At 35.1% G+C, this 27,579-nt stretch overlaps 2 protein-coding genes across 2 annotated transcripts; both read left to right on the top strand.

The window, feature by feature from the left end:
* The first annotated feature begins 237 nt into the window (after positions 1 to 237).
* LOC124935285 lies at positions 238 to 996 on the top strand. The gene is made up of 3 exons (XM_047475733.1): positions 238 to 536; positions 609 to 856; positions 928 to 996. The coding sequence occupies exons 1-3, from the start codon at positions 239 to 241 to the stop codon at positions 994 to 996; spliced, it is 615 nt and encodes a 204-aa protein (XP_047331689.1). The 5' UTR covers position 238.
* Positions 997 to 13,198: 12,202 nt separating this feature from the next.
* Positions 13,199 to 24,410, top strand: LOC124919206 (protein RRP6-like 2). The gene is made up of 14 exons (XM_047459392.1): positions 13,199 to 13,957; positions 14,953 to 15,108; positions 16,066 to 16,224; positions 16,293 to 16,376; positions 17,470 to 17,549; positions 17,651 to 17,701; positions 18,640 to 18,745; positions 19,585 to 19,667; positions 19,766 to 19,811; positions 19,921 to 20,008; positions 20,128 to 20,294; positions 22,158 to 22,421; positions 22,522 to 22,623; positions 23,513 to 24,410. Exons 1-14 carry the CDS (start codon positions 13,256 to 13,258, stop codon positions 24,182 to 24,184), a joined length of 2,760 nt encoding a protein of 919 aa, XP_047315348.1. The 5' UTR covers positions 13,199 to 13,255; the 3' UTR covers positions 24,185 to 24,410.
* Positions 24,411 to 27,579: the final 3,169 nt, after the last annotated feature.

Genomic DNA, 27,579 nt, shown 5'->3' with positions numbered 1-27,579 from the left:
TTGGCGAGTCAAGCAAAACAAGTCTTCTACGCCCTTGATATGTCAGCCCGACCCGGTTGGAAGATTGTGACAAAAATAAAACCGCGGTTTACAAATATATAGATCAGATTAATTAGGTAGATTATCTGTTTTTTACTATATATTATTTCTTATTACTACTTTATTTCAATTAGTCGCTCATTTATTAATGGTGTATGCATTAAGAATGTCTAAAGGTAGTAAAGAACCTTGGTGGAGTATGAGGAAAACACCCAGCAAACTCTTAAAGCCGTACCAGAACCTCATTGCACAATCAGAAAACTTGAGGCTCCGAGAATCGTCTACTAGAGATGCACCACCTATTGTTGTAGTCCCGATAGCTACTGCTCCCCCAGCAGACGAGGATGTTGAGGCTGCTGAGGCAGAAGAGTTTGTAGAGAGTACGTTTGCTAATGTGGGGGATGAGGACGATGAGGCTGACGACGAGGGTCACGAGGACCCTCAGGACGTGGATGAAGAGGAGGAGCATGGATCGACTCCCGACCCATCATCGACAGGTAACTTGTTTACTATTAGGTATAGTTTGAATTGATTCACATATCTGATTATGAATTTAATCTATTTTGAAGAATCTTGTGCCCGTAAGAGACGAGGGAAAAACAAGAATATTGCGTTATCTAAGAGACCAGCGGGGACAAGGATTCCTCTCACTTTTAGAGAGGTAGATGGGAGGCCGGGAGGTGTTGACGTTGGAAGAACAAGGTGGTCTAGACATGTGGGGTCGGTTGTGCGGGATCCCTCAGCCGTCTCGCACCGTCTTTTGAAGTGGAAGGCATTAAGTGCTGACCAATTGGATTACATTTGGAATGCTGCGAAGGTAAAGATTAATTAATTGTACATTGATCATTCAATAATTATTTTAAAACATTTGAATGTTTTTATTTTCAGGATCCGTTCGAGGCTACTAATGGTCCTATTGATTCTTTTCGAAAGACCGCAATGGGACACGTTAGATAAATATGGGATAGATGGCGCTCGGATTTGCACACGGAATATATCCGCATCCATAAAGGAGACGAGGCCGCGGTACTTGTCAATCCTCCACCAGACTACGATCGAGATGATTGGGAGTTTGTGTGTCGCAACCATTTCTTTACGGAGAAATTTAAGGTACGGTTTCATAATTCAAATAAAATATGATATTAGTTATTCTAACTTCAATTTTTTTATTTGAATTTCAGAAAAATAGCAACACAAATATAGCTAACAGAAAGCAGCTGAAATTCCCGCATCATACGGGAAGTAGACCGTTTGCTCAAATTGAAGAAGAGTTGGTAAGATTGTTATGAGTTATATAATAACTTAATATAAAGATTGTTACGAGTTATATAATTTTTTTTTTCAACAGGCGATTGAAATGGGACGGGCTCCATCTGTCGTTGAAGTGTTCAAGAGGACCCGTACCCCAAAACCTACAACAGAAAACCCAACTCCCGTCCCGGACGACCGCGTTCAAGAGAAAATTGTAAGTGAATTGAATTTAATTAAATTACTTATAACTAGTTTATAAATTATTATATAATTGACAAATTATTTCAAATTTGCAGGTTGAGATGGAGGAAGTTCTAAGTAACGAACCGGAAATATCAGACTTTGAGTTGACGGAGAGAGTATTCGGACCCCAAAAACACGGGGGAGTATTCGGTATGGGATCAGGCGTCCGACCCACACACTTTCGTCAAGATCGACGGAGTTCTAACAATTCTCAACGAGCCACTGATCGATTGTTTGAGGAGAATCAAAGAATGGCGATGGAACTTGAGGAATTGAAGAAAAGGGATGAAGAAAAAACACAAAAGATTAATCAAATCCAAGCAGAAAAGGTAGAATTGATTTCAAGAATGGATAGGGAAAGTGCAAAACAGGAGAAGGAAATGTTAGAATTGAATGCAAGATTAGAGAATTTTGAAATGTTTATGCGGCAATATAAACCGCCCCCTCCCCCCACCAGCTAGTTCTAAGACGTTTCGACTATATGAATTGATTGAATATGTTTAATGGTTTAATGTAAAACTTGTTGTTGGGATGATTGATTGGAGAATTTTGGAATGATGATTTTGTTTTATGAATTGATTGGTTTGGCTGGCTGAACAGGTTTAGGTTTCGGTATGCGGTTTCGGTTTCGGTTTAGCACAAATCAGTACGGCTATTTTGTAAATTTTTAAGAGAAACCCCGAAAGTTAAATGGAAGCTTTCGGTTTTTCTTTAAAGGGAAAAACCGAAGGTAAGCTAATAACTCTCGGTTTTTCTTTAAAGGGAAAAACCGAAGGTTAAGCTAATAACTCTCGATTTTTCTTCAAAGGAAAAAACCGAAGGTTAAGCTCATAACTCTCGGTTTTTCTTCAAAGGAAAAACCGAAGGTTATGCCAATAACTCTCGGTTTTTCGTCAAAGGAAAAACCGAAGGTTATGCTAATAACTCTCGGTTTTTCGTCAAAGGAAAAACCGAAGGTTATGCTAATAACTCTCGGTTTTTCTTCAAAGGAAAAACCGAAGGTTATGCTAATAACTCTCGGTTTTTCTTTCGAGGGAAAAACCGAAGGTTATGCTAATAACTCTCGGTTTTTCTCATTGAAGAAAACCCGAGAACTAGAGGACATCTTTCGGTAAATACACAATTATTTTTAACGACGGAGTCAATACCGAGGGATGGCGACAGTTACCTTAACTCTCGGATTTTAGTCTATACCGAAAGTTATGGGCTCAAAACCGAGAGTTTTAACTCTCGGTTTTGACCATTTTTTTACCAGTGGATGTTTACTACGTACCTGATCTCAAAAGCAATATACTGAGCATGGGACAGTTATTGGAGAAAGGGTACTCGGCTATAATGAAGGACCGAGAAATGCAGGTGAAGGATAAACTTGGGAGACTCATTGCCCAGGTAGAAATGAAGAAAAATCGTATGTACAAACTTGAGCTTAAAATAGTTCAAGATAAATGTATGCAACTTGATATAGAGGATGAGGCCATGAAGTGGCATTATCGGTTCGGTCATCTTCACTTCGGAGGGTTGAACGAGCTGGTGAAAAAGGAGATGGTGCTTGGACTGCCTAACATTATATTCGAAAAGAGGTTCTATGAAGAATGTGTGATCGGGAAACAAGCGATGACTTCTTTCCCAAGCAGTTCTGAATACAGAGCAAAGGAGAAACTCAGACTGATTCACACAGATTTATGTGGGCCAATAACTCCAGAATCATTTAATGGTAAAAGATACTTCCTTTCTTTAATTGATGATTTTTCGAGAAAGACCTGGGTTTATTTTCTGAAGGAGAAGTCAGAAGTGTTTGAAAACTTCAAGAAATTTAAAGTGATGGTGGAGAAAGAAACAAACAAAGTTATCAAAACAGTCCGATCTGACAGAGGAGGTGAGTTCACTTCTAACGAGTTCAACAAATACTGCGAGGAACATGGAATCAAGCGTTTCTTGAGTGCTCCATATTCTCCGCAGCAAAACGGTGTAGCAGAACGAAAGAATCGAACTATACTCGATATGGTTCGATCTATGTTGAAAGGAAAGAATATGCCAAAACAGTTTTGGGCAGAGGCAGTGCAGTGCGCAGTTTATGTGCAAAATAGATGTCCACATGCCAAGCTAGGAGAGAAGACACCTCAAGAGATTTGGAGTGGTATGAAGCCGAGTGTCTTTCATCTCAAAGTATTCGGTAGTGTGGCCTATGGGCAAGTACCAAGTCAGCACAGGACAAAGTTAGAAGATTGAAGCAAGAAGTACATACTTATCGGGTATGATGAAAAATCTAAGGCATATAAATTGTTTGATTCTATTAATAAGAAATTGGTGGTGAGTCGAAATGTTCACGTGGAGGAATCAATGACATGGAACTGGAGTAACCCGATTGAGGAAGAAACTAGTTCAGAGGCTGTTATCCCTCCTATATCAACAACCACCGAGCTTTCAGAAGATGAATCTGAGCCTCTACAGCCCAGAATGAGAAGTCTACGGGAGATATATGACACTACAAATGAAGTCCACATTGTATGTCTTCTCGCCGACTCAGAAGATTTGAATTTTGAGAAAGCTGTACAAGACGAGAAATGGAGATCGCCTATGGATGAAGAAATTGGGGCAATTGAACGCAATAAAACCTGGGAGCTAACCGACCTTCCTGAAGGAACTCGACCCATTGGAGTAAAATGGGTGTACAAAAAAAAGATGAATGTCGAAGGAGAGGTTGAGCGTTATAAGGCTCGACTTGTGGTGAAAGGCTATAGACAAAAGGAGGGAATCGATTATGATGAAGTTTTTGCTCCTGTCACGAGAATGGAGTCAATCCGACTTCTGATCTCGTTAGCTGCTCAAAACCAATGGTCAATTCTACAGATGGATGTGAAATCAGCATTTCTAAATGGAGTGTTGAAGGAGGAGGTGTACGTCGAGCAACCACTTGGGTATATGAAGAGGGGTGATGAGAAGAAGGTGCTGAGATTGAGAAAAGCCCTCTATGGGCTGAAGCAGGCTCCTCGTGCTTGGAATGAGAGAATTGACGAGTATTTCAAGAAAAATGGGTACCAGCAATGTCCGTACGAGCATGCCTTGTACACAAAGAAATCAGAAAATGATATGATGGTAGTCGCTCTCTATGTCGACGACCTCATATTCACCGGAAGCAACACAAAACTGATTGAGGAGTTCAAGGAGGTAATGAAGAAGGAGTTCGAGATGACAGACTTAGGTTTGATGAAATATTTTCTTGGCCTAAAAGTGAAGCAGTCAGAGGAAGAGATTTTTATATCCCAAGAGAGGTATGCGCTTGAAATTTTAAAAAATTTTAAAATGGAGGGCTGCAACCCAGTTTCAACTCCAATGGAACCAGGCACTAAACTCTCAAAGTTTGATGGAGGAGAACGGGCTGATGCTGGGAGATATCGAAGCTTAGTCGGAAGTCTAAGGTATCTTACAAGCACGAGACTCAACCTAATGTTGAGTGTTGGGATAACAAGCAGATTCATGGAGGATCCAAGCTATACACATTGGAAGGCCTTAAAAAGAATTCTAAGATATGTTCGAGGAACTCTTTCACTTGGTATTTTCTATTCAAAATCAGATAACTACCGATTAGTGGGTTACTCTGATATTGATTGGTGTGGTGATGTTGATGACCGGAAAAGTACTTCGGGTTATGTATTCCTACTCGGAAATTCAGCTTTTACTTGGTTGTCAAAGAAGAAACATATTGTAACTCTGTCGACCTGCGAGGCAGAGTATGTGGCGGCCTCTTGGAGTGTGTGTCATGCAGTATGGCTTTCAAATTTACTAAGGCATTTGGGAGTGATCCGAGATGAAGGGACTGTGATTCGAGTTGATAACAAGTCGGCGATCGAGTTGGCAAAGAATCCAGTTAATCACGGAAGGAGCAAGCACATTGATGTACTATTTCATTTCATTTGAGAACAAGTCAAAGAAGGAAAGGTTGAGTTGGAACATGTTGAAAGTCGAGCTCAAGCCGCTGACATATTCACCAAGCCATTACCGACCACGCTGCTGGAGAGTTGTAAAAGGCTGATTGGAATGAGAGATGGGAAGAAAATTTAAGTTTAAGGGGGAAATTTGTTGAATAAACTTAAATTAATAAGGTATTTGGTTTTTTTTTTATGTTTAATATTTCTAGAGTAATAATAAGGGGTGGGTGAGATAACCAAGAGTTTTGAGTGGAAGCTATTTAATATGCAGAACGATTTATTTTGTTATTTGAAGAGTCAAGCATATGAAGAGTCTATGTTTTTTTTATAAAAAAGTTGTAAAATTACATTTAAGATGAATAATAAGAAAGATATATTTTGACATCTTGTTATCAACAATTCCCTACTCCTCCAATCATAAACACAATCCCATCCTCCTTAAAAAGCTGAGGATTGAAAACCAGTTAGGAATATTCGATTTTGGATCGATGGAGTTTGCAGGATTTCATTGTTGGGTCAGCTCATTTGGCAGTTGAGCCTAACAAATTAATAAAGTCCATTAGGGCTTATTTAATTAAGGAAAAAAAACACAGCAATTTTTGGGTTGTTTTTCTCTCTCTCTCTCTCTTCCAGCAGTTCTTCCTCCATTGAAGCAGCAATTCCTCCATTGCAATAGCATGTTCTTCTTCTGATTTCCTTTATCTCTTCTCCATTTGGTTAGCCATCTTTAGTGATGATGATAATGTATGTAAATGACAAGTTAGGATGAGGTTAATTGATAACTTTTGTTAGATTACCTCTAGGCTTGTATTGAACTACATTGTATACCCATTTGATATAGTGGATGATTTAAGTGGCCGAAGTGTCCCGTGGTTTTTACCTAATTTGGGTTTTCCACGTAAAATCTTGGTGTCCTGCTCTCTGTTTCTTTGATTGTTTGATTGTTTGATGCTCAATTGTTTTGGCTGCCTATTTGATTACACAAAAGGGAAAAAGAATTGTTAGGCCTTGTTGTAGCTTGTTTATTTCTGAATTGCTAAACAGGTGCTATTATTCGATTTCTCCAACAAGTGGTATCAGAGCTGAGTTCGTTTGGTGGTGATTCTTGTATAATTTAAATGGAAGAATCGTTGAGCAGTAATGGAACGATGATTAAACTCACAGCTACCAATTACACAATCTGGAAGTCACGGATGGAGGACTTATTGTGTAATTATGATTATGAAGACACTATTTTGGGTGATAAAGGCAAACCAGAGGCTATGACAGATGGAGATTGGAAGAAGCTGAACAGAAAGGCAGTTCGTAAAATCAGGCAATGGGTTGACAACAGTGTGTATCAACATGTGGCTACTGAGGTTAATGCTCATAAAGTGTGGACTATTTTGAGTGAACTGTATGAAAAGAACAACACTCAAAACAGAGCATTTCTATTTAGGAAGTTTTGCTCATTAAAATATCAAGATGGGTCTTCTATGTCTGAGCATCTAAATGCTTTTCAGGGGATTCTAAATGAGTTGGCTGCGATAGGAATGAAATTTGATGATGAGCTTCATGCTATGTGTTTGATTAACTCTCTGCCCGATAGTTGGGAAACACTTGTGATTTCAATTACCAATTCTGTTCCACAAGGTAAGCTCACTTTGAAAATGATGAAAGAGAGCGTGCTGAATGAAGAGGCTAGAAGAAAAGAACAGGGCTTCTCGACTCCAAGTCAGGTGTTCGTGACTGAGAAAAGGGGTAGAAGTAAAAGTAAAACTCCAAAGAATCGCAGTGGCAGTTCAGACAGGTCACGGGGAACATCCAGCTCGAGAAAAGAGATTACATGTTATCATTGTGGTAAGCCAAAACACAAGAAGTATCAGTGCAGATCTTTGAAGCGGGAACAAAAGGAGAATAAGCAAGATGGAAGTAGTAAGGTTGCAGATGTGGGTGGTAACGACATCGATATTGTTTACGACAATGATAGTATCAACCTTGTTTCTCAAGATACACAATGGGTGGTAGACTCAGGTGCTTCTTATCATGTCACCAATTGTTGTGATATATTTGCTTCTTACACTAGTGGACAGTTTGGTTCAGTGACGTTGGGAAACCATGTTACGTGTAAGATTGTTGGAAAAGGAGATGTCTGTTTGGATACTAACACTTCGTGCAAGCTACTTTTGAAGAATGATCGACATGTTCCTGATATTCGGATGAATTTGATCTCTACTGGTATTCTTGATGATGAGGGCTATCATAGTTACTTTGGTGAAGGAAAATGGAAACTCACTAAGGGATCTTTGGTGATAGCTAAAGGAAAGAAGGTCGGTTCTCTTTATGTGACAGAGACTAAGTCTTACGGTGGAGAAGCAAATGCAGTTAATGATTGTTCATCACAGCTTTGGCATAAGAGACTTGGTCACTTAAGTCAGAATGGCATGCGAGTTCTCTCCAAGACAATCGATCTCTAGGGCTTAAAGTCCACAGATTTGAAGACATGCACAGATTGCTTAGTTGGTAAGCAACATAGAGTTTCCTTCAAAAGTTTCTCTCCATCTAGGAAGCCCAATATCCTAGATATGGTTCACACAGACATATGTTTTATGGATTCCTTGACTTTAGGTGGTGCTCATTATTACATCACTTTTATCGATGATTGCTCAAGGAAGGTGTGGGCATATTGCTTGAAGACTAAGGATCAAGCATTGGATTACTTCAAGTTGTTTCATGCTGAAGTGGAGAGAGAAACTGGGAAGAAGTTGAAATGTGTTCGTTCGGACAATGGTGGCGAATACAGATGACCATTTGTGGAATACTGTAAAAGTCATGGGATCAAGCTTATGAAGACTGTGTCAAAAACACCTCAACAGAATGGAGTTGCAGAGAGGATGAACAGGTCTATCAATGAGAGAATTTTGTGTATGTTGTCTCATGCTAAGTTGCCAAAATCCTTTTGGGGAGAGGCAATGAAGACAACGGTTGATCTGATAAATCTTTCACCCTCAAGTCCTTTAGATAGCGACGTTCCAGAAAGAGTTTGGAGAGGTAAAGACGTCTCTTATGATCACTTGAGAGTTTTTGGTTGTAAAGTGTTTGTTCATGTTCCTCGAGATGAGAGAGCTAAGCTTGATAGCAAGACGAGACAATGTATCTTTATTGGGTATGGTCACGGAGAATTTGGGTACCGATGTTGGTATCCGGTTAACAAGAAACTCATTAGAAGCAGAGATGTGGTATTCTTTGAAGATCAGACCATTGAAGACTTTGAGAAAAAGGAAAAGCCGAAGTCTACAGAGAATGAATTGCCTGACAATGGTAGGATTCGTACACCACAATCACAGCCCAATGATGTGGAGAATGCCCAAGTTGATGTTGATGAGACTCCTTTAGTTGATGCTGAGCCAACAGAGGAAGCTGAACAAGATGATGATAGTTCTCTAGAGCCACCTGATGATCAGTATATTAGAAGATCTAGTAGGCAGCGACAACCTTCTAGTAGGTATCCTCCCAATGAGTATGTGATGTTGACTGACGGGGGAAAACCAGAAACCTATCAAGAAGTATTGTCTCATGAAAACAAGAACAAGTGGTCGGTGGCAATACAAGAAGAGATAAATTCTTTGCAAGAGAACGAGACTTATGACTTGGTGAAACTTCCGAAAGGAAAGAAGACTTTGAAGAACAAGTGGGTATTCAAGTTAAAGTATCAAGAGAATAGCTCACAACCTCGATACAAAGCAAGACTGGTTGTGAAGGGCTTTGGACAGAAAAAGGGAATTGATTTTGAAGAGATCTTCTCACCGGTTGTGAAGAGGTCATCCATCAGAGTTGTGTTAGCATTGGCTGCTAGTCAAGATTTGAAAATTGAACAACTGGATGTGAAGACTGCATTTTTCCATGGTGACTTGGAGGAAGAGATCTATATGGAACAACCTGAGGGTTTCAAAGTTAAAGGTAAAGAAGATCTTGTCTGCAGGTTGAGGAAAAGCTTGTATGGGCTCAAGCAAGCGCCTAGACAATGGTACAGGAAATTTGACTCTTTCATGGAAGCAAATGGGTACAGTAAGACTACTTCTGATCATTGTGTTTTCATCAAGAGATACGGTGTTGATGATTATGTTATTCTTCTGCTCTATGTTGATGATATGCTGATTGTTGGGCAAGATATTGCGAAAATTGAGAAGCTCAAAAGGGAGTTGAACAAGTCTTTTGCGATGAAGGATTTGGGTTCAGTGAAATAGATCCTAGGCATGGAAATCACAAGAGACAGAAAGAACAGAACACTTTGGCTATCACAGGAGAAGTACATTGAGAAAGTACTTGAGAGGTTTGCAATGAAAAATGCAAAACCGGTTTCAGTTCCACTTGTAGGTCATTTCAAGTTAAGTTCTAAACAATGTCCTACAAGTGAGAAAGATAAAGATGAAATGAAGAATGTACCTTATGCCTCTGCAGTTGGTAGTCTTATGTATGCCATGGTATGTACAAGACCGGACATAGCACACGCAGTTGGTGTTGTTAGTCGGTATCTCTCCAACCCGGGAGAAGAACATTGGCTGGCTGTTAAGTGGATTCTCAGATATCTTCGAGGCTCTTCGAAAGCACGTTTATGCTTCGGAAGTGATACTCCTATTTTGGAAGGTTTTACAGATTCTGATATGGCAGGTGATGTTGATTCAAGAAAATCTGTATCAGGTTTTTTGGTTACCTTTGCAGGCGGTGCTGTTTCGTGGCAGTCAAGGTTACAAAAGTGTGTTGCTTTGTCTACTACAGAAGCTGAGTATATTACAGTTACTGAGGCATGTAAAGAGGTATTATGGATGAAGAAGTTCCTACAAGAGTTGGGCCAAAAGCAAGAGAAGTTTACTTTGTTTTGCGACAGTCAAAGTGTCATTCATCTCTCAAAGAATTCAGCTTTTCATTCGAGATCCAAACACATCGACGTGAGATATCATTGGATACGTGATGTGCTTGAGGCAAAAGAGCTGAACTTGGAGAAGATTCATACAAGTGAGAATGGTGCCGATATGTTTACGAAATCCTTGCCTAAGGACAAGTTTGAAGATTGTCGGGAGAGAGCGGGTTTATTGAAGCCCGCGAAGTTGCGCTGACGGGGGAGATTTGTTGGGTCAGCTCATTTGGCAGCTGGGCCTAACAAATTAATAAAGTCCATTAGGGCTTATTTAATTAAGGGGAAAAAAAAAACACAGCAGTTTTTGGGTTGTTTTTCTCTCTCTCTCTCTCTTCCAGCAGTTCTTCCTCCATTGAAACAGCAATTCCTCCATTGCAATAGCAGATTCTTCTTCTGATTTCCTTTATCTCTTCTCCATTTGGTTAGCCATCTTTAGTGATGATGATAATGTATGTGAATGACAAGTTAGGATGAGGTTAATTGATAACTTTTGTTAGATTACATCTAGGCTTGTATTGAACTACATTGTATACCCATTTGATATAGTGGATGATTTAAGTGGTCGAAGTGTCCCGTGGTTTTTACCTAATTTGGGTTTTCCACGTAAAATCTTGGTGTCTTGCTCTCTGTTTTTGATTGTTTGATGCTCAATTGTTTTGGCTGCCTATTTGATTACACAAAAGGGAAAAAGAATTATTAAGCTTTGTTGTAGCTTGTTTATTTCTGAATTGTTAAACATATGCTATTATTCGATTTCTACAACACATTCCACAATTTTCAAGACCATGTACACTTAATTAGACTATTAACACCGTGAATAAGTGGGTCTATACCTGAAATCATGATGTTGTATGGCTACTGATAACTCGAAGTTTCTATAGAATATATACATAAAATTGGTCTTTGAAATGATCTGGAAAAGTTTCCTCCTTCGGTCAACAGATTGTTCTTGGAATCTTGGCTAAGAGATGGTCACTAAGAGATGGTCACGTAATCTTTGAAATGAACTGGAAAAGTTTCCATTCCACTGTATTCAACAAGCATATATATATATATATTCTACACGTAATAATATTCAGGTATATATGAAGAGGGGATAGATAGACTTACCATAGCTTCCAATTAAGCATGTCCCGACTGTCCTTGGTTATCTGCTGAGGCAAGCGCCTGAATATATTAGTCGAAAATTCACTAATACTCTTACTAAAATAAATATAAATATATTAAATTTAAAATAGGATAAGATTACTCTATTTTAAAAAAAAAAATTATAAATTCAAAATTATATAGTTAGAAAAAAATTAGATTAAAAAAATGTGAAGTTAAATTAATTATATTTTAAAAAAACTAACTATATAAAATAAATAAAAAAATAAAAAGTTTAATTTAGTGATTTTAGCCTAGTTATACAAAAATATATAAAAATAAAAAGAAAAGCACAAAATCTTTAATGATTATATAATATTAATATATATAAACCATTTTGTAAAAATACATTTATTTATTTAAATAATCAAATTAAATTAATATAACTGTTTTTAACCTAAAAAATTATTTTATCCTTATATTTATATAAATTATTATTTTAATCTTTATCTTATAAGTAAATTTTATTATTAATTATATCAAAATTAATAAAAAAAATAATATTCAAATATAATTTTAAAATAAATAATACTATTATATGATTTATATTATTTTATATATAATTTCTCATACTTTAACCTATATAATTATATAAATTTTATTTATATATTAATTAAATTTTATGTATTATTATAAATATTTATATATTAAAAAATATTGTAAGTATAAAATAATATTTAAAATTAAAATGGTATAATTATGAATTATATATAAATTTTATTAATTTATAATAATAACTTTTATAAAATAAAGTGAACTCCAGGTTTGATCACCTCCAATAGTTCAGCACCAAATTCATTAGGACAAACCTTTTACTTGTTTAATATATATATAGTTTTAAAGTTAACCTTCTACTATTTGGGGATACAAATACCATACCCACTCTAATCCCGATCAACTACCGATTAAATCAGAAAAAAACCGCCCCAAACAAAATAATTCAGTTCGATTACCGCAGTTCAGTTTCAAATTATCATTCTAATGGATGGTTTAATAGTTGTTTCAATGTAGATCTCACTTCCTAGTTTATCTAACGATTCAGAATTATTTCCATCCATTTCCATACCACGTGCCTTCGTCTTTGGTTGGTGTAATGAATAGGGATAACAATTATCAATCTCTTTTTGTTTTTACTTCAATTTTTTTTTTATATTATTCTCAAACGTTAGATTTTGAAAAATTCTCATAAATTTAATATTTATACCATGTTCATAACAAAATAAATTATAAACAATTTTTTTAATATAATATATATTATAATATATTAAAAATTTATATTATTATAAAAAACAAACTTAAAATTCTAATAAAATATAATAAATAAATATATTTATAATTTTATATATTTAATTGTGTTTATATTGTTGATGCAAATCATAGTGAAGTAGGAGCAGGGACACCGCAAATATCATTCCGGTCAACCACCAGTCAAATAGTTCGATTTTAAATTGTCATCCTTTTAATGATTGATTTATTTAGATTAAAATGTTAATATAATTAAAAATATAAAAATAAATTATAACTATAAATATAATTAAATTATATTTTATAAAATCAACTTTAAAAAATGTTATAAGAATATATTTTAATATTAAATGGTGAATTTATTTGATGAAAAAATGAAACAAATTTAGGCTAAGAAGGTAAAACCCTAAACCCTAATTTGTGGAAAATACTCTATGTATACATACCCCCAAACTCCATCATCGTAGGTTCGTAGCGAAGTAAAGCCAACATTTTTGTACCAGAAATGAGCACTAAGGAAGAGGCGATGGAGCTGGATCCATCTGAATCTCAATCATTGAAGCAGAAGGCCGAGGCTCTTCATCGTTTGGCGACAGGTCCATTGTCTTCTTCTCTCAATAAGCTTTCGGGTTCCTCTCGTGGCCTACCATCCGCTAAAGAATTTCATTACTTTTACAATTTCAATGAGTTCAAGGCGCCGATCAAGGAGATTGCCAACAAATCGAAATCAATTCTTGAACTTATCGGCTCTTCTCCGCAGTTGTCAGGGCAAGATGTCCAGATTCCGGATGATCTAGACGAAGCATACGATTGGCTGGTGAATTTGAACGACGATCTGTACGAAAGGGTTGATGTGTCTGCCGACGAGTTCAAGAATGTGAGGAAGAAAGAGGAGGAGACTGGGGTTAGAATGATGGATTCTGAAGATGGATTTGAGTTGGTTTGTGGAAAGAAAAAGAAAAAGAACAAGAACGGAGCAGGTCCGGTAGTGGGGGCAGCAGCTAGGGAAGATGATTCTAGTCATTCCGTGCGAGTAGTTACAAGGGATATGAAGGCTGCAGAAACAAAACCTAAAGTGCCATTTCACATCCCTTCTATACCTCGCCCCCAGGACGTGTATAAGATGGTTATTAACAACTCAAATCAGCCGTTTGAGCATGTCTGGCTGCAGAACAGTGATGATTGTTCCATCTACAAGCACCCCTTGGTTAGTCTTTTCAAATAATTTGTGTTATTATATATTGTCTTTTTGAAAACAGTTGATAATTGGTTTTTGAGCACATTAGTCTGAATATGTAAAGCGATTAGCATAGCTAATGTTGATAAAACATTTATTCTTAGTTGGCAAAGTGTGATAATCGGATGATTGAGGCTTTCTGATGTAACTGTAAAAGGATGTCTAAACAGTTTGAGTCAAGCTTGTTAGTGCCTAGGAAATTCGAAGTTGATTTCACATGCCTACTAATCCCTAGGCTCCAAGATGAATCTTTTTACAGTTTATTGACACTAATACATTCTCAGTTTATTTTTATGTGACCATCATTTTCATTATGCTCTTGTTTTATTGATTTGTTTTATTAATAATAACTGCTTTACATGTTTTGGGTGTTGGGGCAATTACTTTAATGACCTCAGATATATACATGTATCTGAGAAATGTGGCTGGCATAAGACTTGCATCCCTGTATTTATATACTGAGTGTCATAAGAGTCAACAGTATAATTATTATTTCACATAATTTGTGTTCTTGTTTTCTGATGTTGTATTATATTTTGAGTAACTTATGACAATCAATGTCATAACTTGGATTATATTGCTTTTTGTTGGGTGCTTCTCCGCAATTTTGCAAACTTGTCAACATTCTGTTTAATGAAATTATTTTTGTTTCAATTTTTTATTATTATCTCACATTAATATTTGTGGATTCAGTCTTAAAGATGTCCCCTTATTTTCCAGATCATGTTTAACTTGCTTTAAGGTTTTTTTTTATGTTAGTGGTTAGGCTTTTTTGTAGTTTAGTCACTGTTTCCCTGTTCTCTTATCATGCATCCCTGGTTCTCCTCATGGGTCCAATTGTTTTTGTGGATCAGTTTACTATACCAACATTTGGTCTTAGTTGCACCTGTGGAGTAGACTGTGGTTGGAGATATTTTTATTTGCTGCTGTCTTACCACACGTTATTTGTTTCTATATGATTGTAGGAGGCATTTTCATTCGAGGATTTTGTTGATAAAGATGTTGAGCACCTGGAACCAGTGAAACCACTTTCATTGGATGATACTCCTTTCAAGTTTGTGGATAATGTCAATGATTTGAAGTTGTTGGCTGCAAAGCTAAGAAGTGTTAATGAATTTGCGGTAGCTCTCCTAATATCTTCATGAATATTTTATCTTTTTCTTTTGAAAATTTACATTTACTGTTTTGATGCAATAGAATATATTTATTGGTCTGAAAGGGCTATAATAGCATAAGGGTTTATATCAACACCCGTTGTTGTTATTTTTAACCTAACTGATACTGGACAAATCATTGAGACATTTACTAATACTAAGTAGTTCCCTATTATGTATTATTTCAGTCCATCTTCTGTGATAGTTGATGCTCCACGTTTCGATTTATTTATTGAGCCTCACTCTCTGTTTTATTGTCATTGAACAATTCCTGCGGTTCAGAAACGAGTATATCTGCTTTTTTAGTCATGTTTGATGATGTTTCAACCTTTTCCCCATGCACATTTGGATACCTAATGTCGTTTTACTTCCTATGTTGGTTGATTTCATTGTGCTTCTTAAATTTTATACTCCAGGATGTGGGATTTTTTTAGTGAATATACAGATTGTATTCAAAGCCTTTAATAATTGAGCTTCTATGCCTAATTTCTGTACCTCCTGATTTTTCTTTTCTACCTCCTTAGCAACTTCTGGATATCTACTGGGCTTTGAATGAACAATGAGTATTATTGCATATAAATAACATGATCTTCTGCTGATGGTTATTTCAAAAGGCATATGTTTTGTGCCATGTTAATTATTTTGGTTGTTGACAGCATGCATTCAAATGAATATTATCTGGCAATTAGAGTGAGGGATCAAACTGGATATTGAATTTCTATTTATGTATCATCAGATCTTTTCATATGTGTAGAATCATTTGGTGGATGATCTACTAGTGAGAGCGAGTATATTGTATGTTTTTGGTCGAATCATCTACTCACTGCTTGTCTGCAAATATATATCTCATATAATATTTAAGGTTAAAACTACTTTTATGATGTTGGTTTTAGGCTCTGATGAAATACACACATTGACTTTTAGGTTGATTTGGAGCATAATCATTATCGATCGTTTCAAGGCTTGACTTGTGTGATGCAAATTTCAACTCGAGCTGAAGATTTTGTTGTGGATACATTGAAGCTTCGTATTCATATTGGTCCTTATCTCAGGGAAGTTTTCAAAGATCCCACAAAGAAAAAAGTAGGTATTCGTCTTATTACAAATTTGAAAATTTTATGAGAGATTATATTGATCCTTCTTCTATCCAGGTTATTCATGGCTCAGACCGTGACATTTTATGGCTTCAGAGGGACTTTGGCATATATATCTGCAACATGTTTGATACTGGGCAGGTTTTTACCTCATAACATTAATCTTGTGTTCTCTGTTATGCATATATGTTTTACAAATCTATAGAGCATTTCTCTGTGCAAATTATGGTTTGGATTTGAATACATTAGATTTAAATGGATTGGACCCCCTTAGTCTATCATTAGTAAGATTAAGAGATTATAGAGTTACTTAGGCTTGAAAACTTTTTTAGCTCATTGGTCGAGCGCAAGAACTCATGACCGCAAGGTCATGAATTGTGTTCATTACTGGACTATTAAAAAAGAGTTACTATAGGCTTGGGTGTAGTTAAATTGTATCTGGATGTGAAAAAGAAAGAGTTACTATAGGCTTGGGTGTAGGGAATTATATCTGGATGCATAGCAACCTTTCATATTGTACTATTCCTTTCTCGTAGTTGTTAGTGACCTGACAGTAGGTTGTTAGACCAGGTCTTTTACATAGGAGGATAGGATTCCATGTCACAGTATGCTATGAATGTTGTGGAATCTGTATCTCTCCCTATTTCGATTTAGGTCACATCTCCTTCTCTTGGTAGCATATCCTCTCTATATATTCTACATCTTATAATATATGTTGCACTTATATTTTGGGTTAGAGTTTGTGATGGAGATGAGATATATTTAAAGAAAGAGATGAGAAAGGAATGACCTAAGGCTATAGATGAGGTGCATGAAGAACCTCCTTAGCCAATAGAGAGTGTAAAGATATTCATTAATTGATTAATCCTCAGCTAGGTCACCCTATTTATAATCATAGGTGCCACCTACTAAAACCCCTAACAACTTGGGGGACTAATATTAACTAATATAATAAATCTAATGGCTTACATACTATTTAGAGCCCTATCAATTAATCAATAACCTTACTAAACGATACACTACACTTGTTACGTTATCACTTCAATGTCTTCATTTTTATTGTTGAACTTCATTTCTTGTTATATTTCATGTAGACTCCGTTATGTTGACAGTCTTTATAATTAATTTGATGAACTTTGGTTCTTTTTTCATAAGTGATGATGTTTAACATTCCTTGGCTAGTACTTGATTAGTTATAATTAAACATGTGTCTATTTCCTGTCTTAATTCCTAGGCTTCAAGGGTGTTAAAACTGGAAAGAAATAGTTTGGAGTATCTTCTTGCTCATCTTTGTGAAGTCACAGCCAACAAAATGTAGGTTCTAATGTCAATTTTCCAATAATGATTTGTCTGTTGTTGATATGCTTCTTGTCAACTGTTAATTTATATCGTGTTGGCCATATCTTTGTTGCCAGATATCAAAAGGCAGATTGGAGACTCCGTCCTCTTCCTTGTGAAATGATAAAGTATGTTTAGATGGAAGCTTGTGTCACATATGTTACTCATAAGAACTTTATCTTGTTTTCAGTCTTTCATCCTTTTTCTAACTGTTTGGCATTTACCTGCTTTTAGATAATATGTATAACACTTAAAATAACTTTCTGGTATCTAATCAAGAAATGTATGTGACTTAAAATAACTTTTAGATAGTATGTACAACCAATAGATCTCTTAAATTAAAATAATGCAAATGTACTTTAGCATATCAGTTTTACTTTGGATATTAAATTCATAGCTTCTGATATCTAAGCAGCACACATCGATGTATTCTTAGACTTCTTTTGGAGGAAGGAGTAATGTAAATTGTTTCTGCAAACGAGGAAGAGTTTTTTCTATTATTATTTTCTTTTCTGGATTGTGTTATAATATCCTGGAGGTGTTTACTATATTTATTTTCCTTTCTAAAATGAAAGCTTTTGCATATTTATCCATCTATATCTTTATCTAAAATTTGTCAATATCAGTTTGATTGCAAAATAAGGTATCTATTACATTTCATGTTGTAGGTGTAATTTTATTAATATTAAACAATAGTAGATCAAATAAACTCTTTGTTGATATTCTATTACTCTGTATATTTTTGTAATTTTACTAGGTAATTGTTGATTGATTCTCAGTTTTTTTTTACGAATGTGAAAAAGCTAGAACAAAAACTTAATTTTATAAAAAAAGAAGAAATGTCAACAGTGTCAAGATGAAAACTCAATGTGTTTTCTTTATTTGATGCCTCATTTTTTGGGGGTGAGTTTAGGTCCTGCTATATATGAAATATTTCCACTTGTTTCCTAGTTTGAAATGTTATCTTTTTTACCTTTGCATTCTCTCTCATTACCCTGATCTTGGAGTAATTTAAAGCACCATAATCTTCCATGTTCATTATATACTTGAATTTTCTATTGACCAGATATGCCAGAGAAGATACACACTATCTCTTGTACATGTATGACCTGTTAAGAATCAGGTTGTGTTCATCAACATCTCAACTTGATGCAGCTAATCCCTTGGCAGAGGTATGCATTTTATTTGCTCTGTTCATAATACCTTGTGTATGATTTAATTAATTTTTAGGGATGAATAGATTATTAATTTATCATTTGTCTTATGGAAGACTCTAGGATCCTACAAAACATGTCTATGTAACTGTGGAAAACTAAATAGAGCATTTGTTTAACTTGTATATTAGTTATTATAGTATACTATAAAGGATACTATCTTAATCAAATCTAACCACATAATTATATTATCATATATTTCTACGATATATTATTCTAATCACATAATTTTAGGAATATACACCTCATATTCCAGGAGTTCCCTTCAAATCCAATTTAATAAATTTTGTAGATCTAATATCCATAATAGAAAGAAAAAAAAGTCAATCCAAAATGGCCCATGAAAAGAAAAACTTTGAGCAATGAAACTTTACAACTCCTAACAAAGGTAGCGGAATATACTTGTTGAATTATGCACCATGTAGAAGACTTGCATAATATAGATAATTTATTCGTAAATACTATAATGTAATAATATTATTTTTAAAACTAATCATATATTCACTCTTCCACATGTCTGTGTAAGGACACTACCCTAGCCAGGAGGAAAGAGACTCTACGCCTCCACCTCCTTTCCTCGCTTTGGCCTTTGACATCCCATTCCCCTTAAAATAGTAGCATTTTAGAGAGAAGAATTTGGACTTCATCCAAAACCAGTAATACTAAATATGGTCTAAATTTTCTGCTAAGAATTTTTTTTGCTCATGGATTAGAGACTGCAGTTATAAGTTGCATCAACGACCGTGGCAAATGCTTTCTCTGTTCATTGCTGCCTAATAGAAGTTTTTTCCTTGCAGGTCTACAAACGCAGTTATGATCTGTGCATGCAGCTTTATGAGAAAGAACTATTAACCGAAGATTCATATCTTCAAATTTATGGGTATATAACCAGTTCAGTTACATCTTGTCTCATTGGTGCTTTCTATGCATATAAGCAGTTGACGATTATTTCAGTTATTTACTCGTGCTTTAATACAGTTTGCAGAATGCTGATTTGAATGCTCAGCAGCTTGCTGTTGTTGCAGTAAGTTCTTTTGTTCTAGCACTCACTTTTGCTTTAACTGAAGTGTTGCTATCATGAAAAGAAATATTGCAACATTTTGCTCAATTTTCTTAATTAACTCTTTTTACAGGGACTTTGTGAGTGGAGAGATTTTATTGCCCGCTCAGAAGATGAGAGTACTGGTTACATATTGCCAAATAAATCTCTTATTGATATTGGTACACATTACCCTCCTTTCTTATTTTTGTACTAAGAAATATCAATTCTTTCACACAGTTTCCTTATGCAGCCCACAACTCAGTTGTATTTCTTTTGTCCTATTTTGATGTTTAAAAAGCAAAAGTGATGCCTACCACGACAAAAACCTTGCACGATGCAGTAGTGAGAGCCAAGTATGTGGAGGCAAATCTTGGTCCACTGGTTAACATTATAAAGCGTTCTATGAAAAATGCTTCCGCATTCGAAGCTGCTGTGGAGTATCTGAAGGAGAAACGTCTTGCAATGGTAAGACTCTGGCCTACTTGTTATTACAAACCCATGAATTGATTATAAAATTTCATAACTTTAGGCAATAATATTACTCCCTGTTTGGGATTTGACATGCAACATTGAATGGGCCTTCAATTGATGTAAAGCTCTTGCACTTATCCACATCGATTAGTTGATTATGGCCATATGGTGCAACCTCTCATTGATGTTAAATCAACCCAATGAGTTGCCTCAACTGAAAAGAGAGAACCTGAACTTCTACTCCAATGTCTGTTGAACAATCCAGCCTAAACAAATACTAGATTCCTTAGTTTTGTTTAGCCAAATTGAATAGAATAATATTTACATTTGTTTAGGTAAATATTGTCATTGTTCTGACTAGCTTAGCTTTCATTGTTAACCTCCATTGGTTTGGCTATTGTACAAGCTCCAAATTGTTGGCTTTTGGCCCAAATACTAATCCTAATATGAGTAAACAAATTCTTTATAATCTATAACCATTTAATGTATTGGTTGCTTAATTTATTTTTTATTTTTTTGAGAAAATTATATAATTTAATTAATTAATGCATTGGGAAATTATCTTATATTGGCCCATTTAACTTGATGCATTGGCTCAAATTCACCTACTATACTCATGTTGTATAATTCACCTAGCGAATTTGTTGTGGCGGTTCAATTTGTCCACTTAATTGAAGAATCCACTGATCATTTTTATAGGAGACCATTGTTCATGGCTGTTATTTTTCCTAAGAGGTATATTTTTCAAAGGGAACTCATATTGTTCCTTTTGTTTAGGGCATAGTTTAGTAAATATTGCTCTTTATCATAAAACATGTTATCAACTTAGTCTCATCCAACAGTAAATGGAAAGCCATCATTTTTTTTAATGGAGTGAGGAAAATGAGATAATGCGAGACAAATTCATCTGGTAGATTTAGCCAGCTGAAAATCTAATTGGGTTATTTGAGATATCATTTTGTTGCCAGCTTAGATTCTTTCCCATTACACACTATTAAAAGTAAGGGGTTACATGGAATTATTTTCAAATAATCCACTACCTGAATAATAATCTACTCATTAATCACATCATTCAAATGATCAACCAAAATACCCTCTATTTAAAGATTGAGGAATGATATTTGTATCAGAATTTTTGTAGGGAATGATCTGTCATTTTATGAGTGGATTGAAAATTTAATAGGAGAGAATTTTCAAATTTTCATTCCACTCATGGAATGACACATAATTCCCTACTAAAATTTCCCATATGTGTCATTACTCTTAAAGTTTGGAAAGTAACCATCTGTTTATTCAAATAACAACAGATCACACACGACCTAATTGAATTATCTTGAAAACAAATGGATGTTTTTGCAAGCTTGCCAATCAAATAGTTCAATTGGTGTTCTATTACAATTTATTCAACTTCAATAGTTACTGAACCTAAATTGTGCATTTATTGTGCTCTAATACCTCAATTCATCAAATACCCTCTGTTATGCATTTCGGTTATTTTGCAATTTGTTACTACATTTGTTGATGTTTCTTTAGCTGATGATTGTTAGGTCAGTTGCTTTTGCCATACCCTACCTCTTTACACTCAAGGTGTCTTAAATGTCCATTTTTACAACATTCCATAAACTCAATCCTAATTAAAATTTAGATGTCAATTTTTGATATTGTTTAGTTCTGCAATTCATTAAGATGTGTTTACTTTATACTGAGTCATTGTGTATAAACATCTTGTCAATGCTTCCTTGTATTGTATTGTTATGTTAACAAGCATGTAAATGCCAGTTTTATTTTTTGTCAGTTTTAGCAAGTTATGCCAATTTTTGTTACCATTTTTATGATTTTACTTGATAAAAAATGCAGGAAGCCAGACAGAATATAGATTTAATAGATGATTCTCAAACCCCTCCTGTTGAATGTGTTGCTGCCACAACCGAAACTCTAGGAAATCATAACAGTTCTGAATCCACTCCAATCACTGATTGTTCTAATGCCACTAATGTTAGCAAAAATGAACAAGGAAATGATTTGATGGATCATGATCAAAATAGCAGTATGAAGAATAAAGAAGATGAAACAGTTATCAAGTCCATGCAAGAAGTTCAATTCAATCCTACTTTGCAATCTGTAAGTTAATACTTAGGCTTAAGAATTCTGATTTTTGTCACAGTTTTTTGTATTCACTCTTTTTAAATGTTTGATATTCATCATTAAAATTTCACTTTAGGCAACTAGAGCAATTGTTCAAGTGCAGAAGAAGCCTAGCCGTGGGTTTGGAGCAATGTTTGGGAACTCCTCAACAAAAAGGAAACTTGATTCTCATAAAAAGGTACATATTGATCGTATATATTTTGTCATTTTAATGAGATGATTTTGTTGGGCTGATTTTTTATACACTTTATTTTTCATATTGATCATGATCCATAAAAAAACACATTGATCTAGAAAATAATTGAATCATGGTCCATAAAAAAGAATTATATACCAAATGAAGCAAAAAAACACACTATAATGTGGATAATGACAAGAAATAATCTTGTACCAATCGAAAAAAATCAATTTCATTTTTCATTTTGATGATTTTCAATGGCATATAGATTGCGACAAATATAATGACAAAAATACCAGTTTTCAAATATGCTCATTATTTATTGGGCTGTTTTGTCATACTTATTTTTTTTTCATGTTAGGATGATCCGGTTAAACTTTTTATATTTGTCAAAAATCGACATCACCCACTCTCCATGAGCTTGAAATGAAAATGTTAGAAAATTATCTTAATCATGATGTGGAAAAAATCTCAATACCAAATGAAGCAAAAATTACAATGATCTAAAAGTAATTTATATAACAAATCTAACTACAAAAATGACACTGTAATCTAGATGATATGGTCTTATGACACTCCCAATTTTAACTTTTAACAATTTTTCATTGGGATCGTGATTGTGAATGATATTGTTACAAAATACCAGTTTCAAATAGTAGGTCCCCTATTTATCTACAAGTTCTGTTAGACATTTTGATACTTTTTTTTCCTAATTCATTTTTCTACATTGGTTGCTGAGTTATGATTAGGTAACTCATTAGATAATAAAAACAAACCCGCCGATCTTGTTGTTCAAGACTATAATCATTTTCTTTTATCTGCACAATTTTAAGAAATGAGTTGCTTTGAATTTAAAACCGGTTCTAATAAAAAATGTTTCCATTAGCAGGAAGCCGAAGTGAAGTTAGAGAAGATCAGATCTTTGATGGCCATCCCTGCCATCTCTTTCCCTGTTCAGATTCAACAGACTCAGCCTCCTATTCAACCCGTCTCTTCTGAAACCTCTAAAATGGAAGAAACTATACATTTGGACGGCAACCCGATTGTTGAGGAGCCAGAAGCCAGTGAACCCATAATAGAAGAACATGGCAAGGAAAATGGGAAAGACAAGACCAAAAAATCCCAAGATGATATTTTATACTTTTCTAGCGATTCAGAGGATGAGGAGCCGAATTCATCTCTTCAAGCTGAAAATGAGCAATCGGATGAACAAAGAAAGAAATCAGGTGAGAATATGTCACTTTCTGATTTGTCATCCAGCTTTGAAAAGTGTTTCGAGTCATTGAACCAAAAGGGAAATCCTAAACAATCCCAGAAAAGAGTTGAAGAATTGTTGGAAGTGAAGCCATTCGATTATGAAGTTGCTAGGAAAGAGTTCAAGATCGGTAACGAAGTTCGAGGTAATGAAGAACAAAAAGGAAAAGGGAACAAGGATAGGAAGAAGAAGAAGAACAACAACCGTGCTGATAAGGTTGAAGGGGGGGAAGTAGAATTTGCTCAGGGGAGAAGGCGACAGGCTTTTCCAATGACTGGGAACAGAAGTTCCACTTTTCGGAAATGAGTAAATTAATTTTCTAGTCATTACAAAGCAAATTTCATTCAGTTTTTTTTTTCCCGTGTAGTGGGATCACATTTGAAATTTATAATGGGACTTTATAAGAAATTTATTATGTTTTCCGTGTAAGATTTGGATCCTGATGTATTCAATCATAAACAGAATTGTTTTCAAATGAGGCTAAGTTTCTATGTGTAATGGGAAATATAATTGAAATTTTTTACCTTTCATATTTTGATAGAGTACAACAGGTAGAATATGTTTAGTAGATTTTCTCTCTGTGTTACTAATATCATTATTTTTTTATGTATAAAATGATTATTTTAAATCAAATTAAAATAAAACGAAAAGAAATACAATTTAGTTGATTCCAAGTCCTACAAAATAGTGAGGTTTTGATGTAGGATTATTTAAAATATAAGCATGAATAAAAAAAAATGAAATCAAACCAACTTTGATAATTTATTTTGAAAGAGAATTGATAAGATAAGTGCAACGTAAATAATAACTATCTATCATTAATAATATGTTGAAAAAAAAACATAAAAAATGTCATATCAATATAAAAAGGAAACTGCATGCATATTTGATGGACAATTTATTTTAAAAAATAATTGAAGGGTTTAACAAATTTGTAAAAAGGAGATTGCATGCATATTTGATGTACAATTTATTTTAAAAAATAATTTACGGATTAAAAATAAAAAATCAAAGTAATCGAAAGGGCCAGTTAATTTGCCATATATATATATATTTTATGAAATTTAATATTTTAATTCTTATAACTATTAACTTACAAAAATTAAAACTTTATCTAACAATGTCTTCAGAATTTCATGAAGTCATGTCTTTATTCATTTTATTATGTTCAATGAATTGGTTATTATTTAACATTAGGTTTTATTTGTAAATTTTGAGCTTTTAGTTGAAAATTGTCTACATTTTTAGATTTTTTATTTTTATTTTTATTTTTTTCTAGGAAGTTAACAGAATTGTGTTATGTTATTTTTAGTTTGTTAAATGATATGATTTGAGATTCTATTTTATATTTTATTTTTTAAATATCTAAAATTGTTAGGTATCCAAAATCTTCAAATATGTTAACATGGGAAATTTGAGGAAAAATACCCTAAAGAGGGCCTAATTATGGATGGTGCGGGGATAATTTTAATAGCGCTGGTGACCCCCAAACTTTTTAATGACCATTATACCCCTGCGTCACGCACCCTAAACCCTATAAAGTCATAATTTTTTTTCATTTTCGATTCATTTTCTCTCTCATCCATCCTTTTTTTCCCGTCTTCTCCACTCCGCCGTGAACCCTAATGGTGGCGGAGAAGACTTTCTCTTCTTTTACATCGCCGAAGAACCAATCGAAGAGGCACCGTCGACCATTCCACCATATTCAATGGCCTATAGCTGCGAAGAACTTCCAACGGAAACGAGTTTGCACAGCGCGGAGGATTTTGAACAAATTGACATTTCATTCGACCATTCCACTATATTCGTTTATATTTTGTGTTTATTTCGTGATTGTTTGTTTCGATTTCCTATACAGTTCGTGTAGATTTCCTTTACAGAACGTTCCTCATTGATTCGCTGATTCGTTGAATGCAAGCTGTTTGTTTGGTAGGATGCGTCACGTAGGATGCATCACGTAAGATGCATCAAGATGGATGCGTCAACTCGAATGCGTCAACTCGGATGCGTCAACTCGGATGCGTCAAGATGGATGCGTCAACTCGGATGCGTCAACTCGGATGCGTCAAGTAGGATACGATGCATCACATTTATTTTTATTTTATATAAAAACCCAAATAAGCCTCGACCACTATTCATGCTCTCTCTCTCTCGCACCCGACGACGCACCTGCCTCGACGTCTCTTCCTGCTCGTCTTCGTCTTCTCGTTCATTCATTGACTTCATCAGGTTAATTTTAGTTATGTTGGTTTATGTTATGGTTCGTTCATTCATTGATTTATGTTCATGTTAGGTTTTAGGGTTGGTTGCTTCTTGTTTGCAAATGGTTCATTCATGGTTTATGTTAGGGTTTAGGGTTGCTTCATGCTTGCAAATGGTTCATGCATGTTTTATGTTAGGGTTTTAGGGTTGCTTCTTGCTTTCAAATGGTTCATGCATGTTTTATGTTAGGGTTTTAGGATTGCTTCTTTCTTTCAAATGGTTCATGCATTTTTATGTTAGGGTTTATGGTAGGTTGCTTCTTGCTTTCAAATGGTTCATGCATGGTTTATGGGTTGGGTTGCGTCTTGCGGTTGCGTCACTCAGTTTCGTCACGCAGTTGTGTTACGCAGTTGCGTCACGCAGGCTGCGTAACGCAGTTGACAGTTGTTTCTAGCTATTTTGACGGTTGCTTTTTTCTTCTCGTTTGTTTATATTTGTTGTGAAAGGTTTTCACAAACATTGTTGTTTTTGTTTTCCCTTTTGTAGATGATAGACTTCACGGTTTATGATTTTCCTGGTAGGATTTCATTGAAATCTGTCATAGCCTTGAAATAAGTATCTGATAGGTTTGAAGCGCTGGGTCTTATGGAGAGGGCTTTAAATTCCCAATTTCAGTATTTATTGAAAGGAGTCCCAGACTTGTTGTTCTCAGGGACAATTTTACATCAGTTGCTGCTTCGGAAGGTTAAGGCCAATTTGAATAGGATGATTTTCAACTTGAATGGGGAGGAATATACTTTTGGTATGAAAGAGTACGCATTGATTACAGGCTTCAACTTCGACAGCTTGCCTATATACAAAGATGAATGCCGAGGTTGTCTACCCTTGCTGATAAAATATTTCAAAAGAAATACGACAATTCGAATGCTGGAGTTGGAATCTATTTTTATGAAATGCACCGATAAGGAAGACGCATGGAAGATCGGGCTGATCTGCTTGATTAACCAGTACCTCTTCTCATATGACCCAAAACGGATTTTAAATCTCAAAATCATCCATATGGTTGAAGATGTTGAAGATTTCCTCCGATTTCCATGGGGAAAGTTGCCCTTTAGATTCACCATGAGGGGTCTTGACCAGGACATGAAACACCATAGGTGCGTATATATGTCCAGGAAAGGGAGTGAAGTTACTAATTCTTTTGCTTATAACGTTTATGAGTTTGTACTAGCACTACAGGTGTGGAGCTATGAGATTATTCAAAACTTTGTCCCTAAATTCGCCACAAAGAAGAATGTTGATGGCCCTTTTCGCCCAAGGATACTGTTGTATCAATCAAAAAGGAAGAACACATTTCAGGAGGTACAATCTGCCTTTAATAACTCTGTGTTTTCTAAGATGGAAGAGTCCTCCACGGAGACGAGTTTGTACAGTGGGGAAGATTTTGAACAAATTGACAATTCATTCGATGATTTGTTTGAGGGAGTTACTGATGGGGG

Source organism: Impatiens glandulifera, chromosome 1 (genome assembly GCF_907164915.1).
Source record: "Impatiens glandulifera chromosome 1, dImpGla2.1, whole genome shotgun sequence".
Taxonomy (NCBI): Eukaryota; Viridiplantae; Streptophyta; class Magnoliopsida; order Ericales; family Balsaminaceae; genus Impatiens; species Impatiens glandulifera.
The sequence above is the reverse complement of the archived record's forward strand: the minus strand, read 5'-3'. Positions and strand labels throughout refer to the sequence as shown.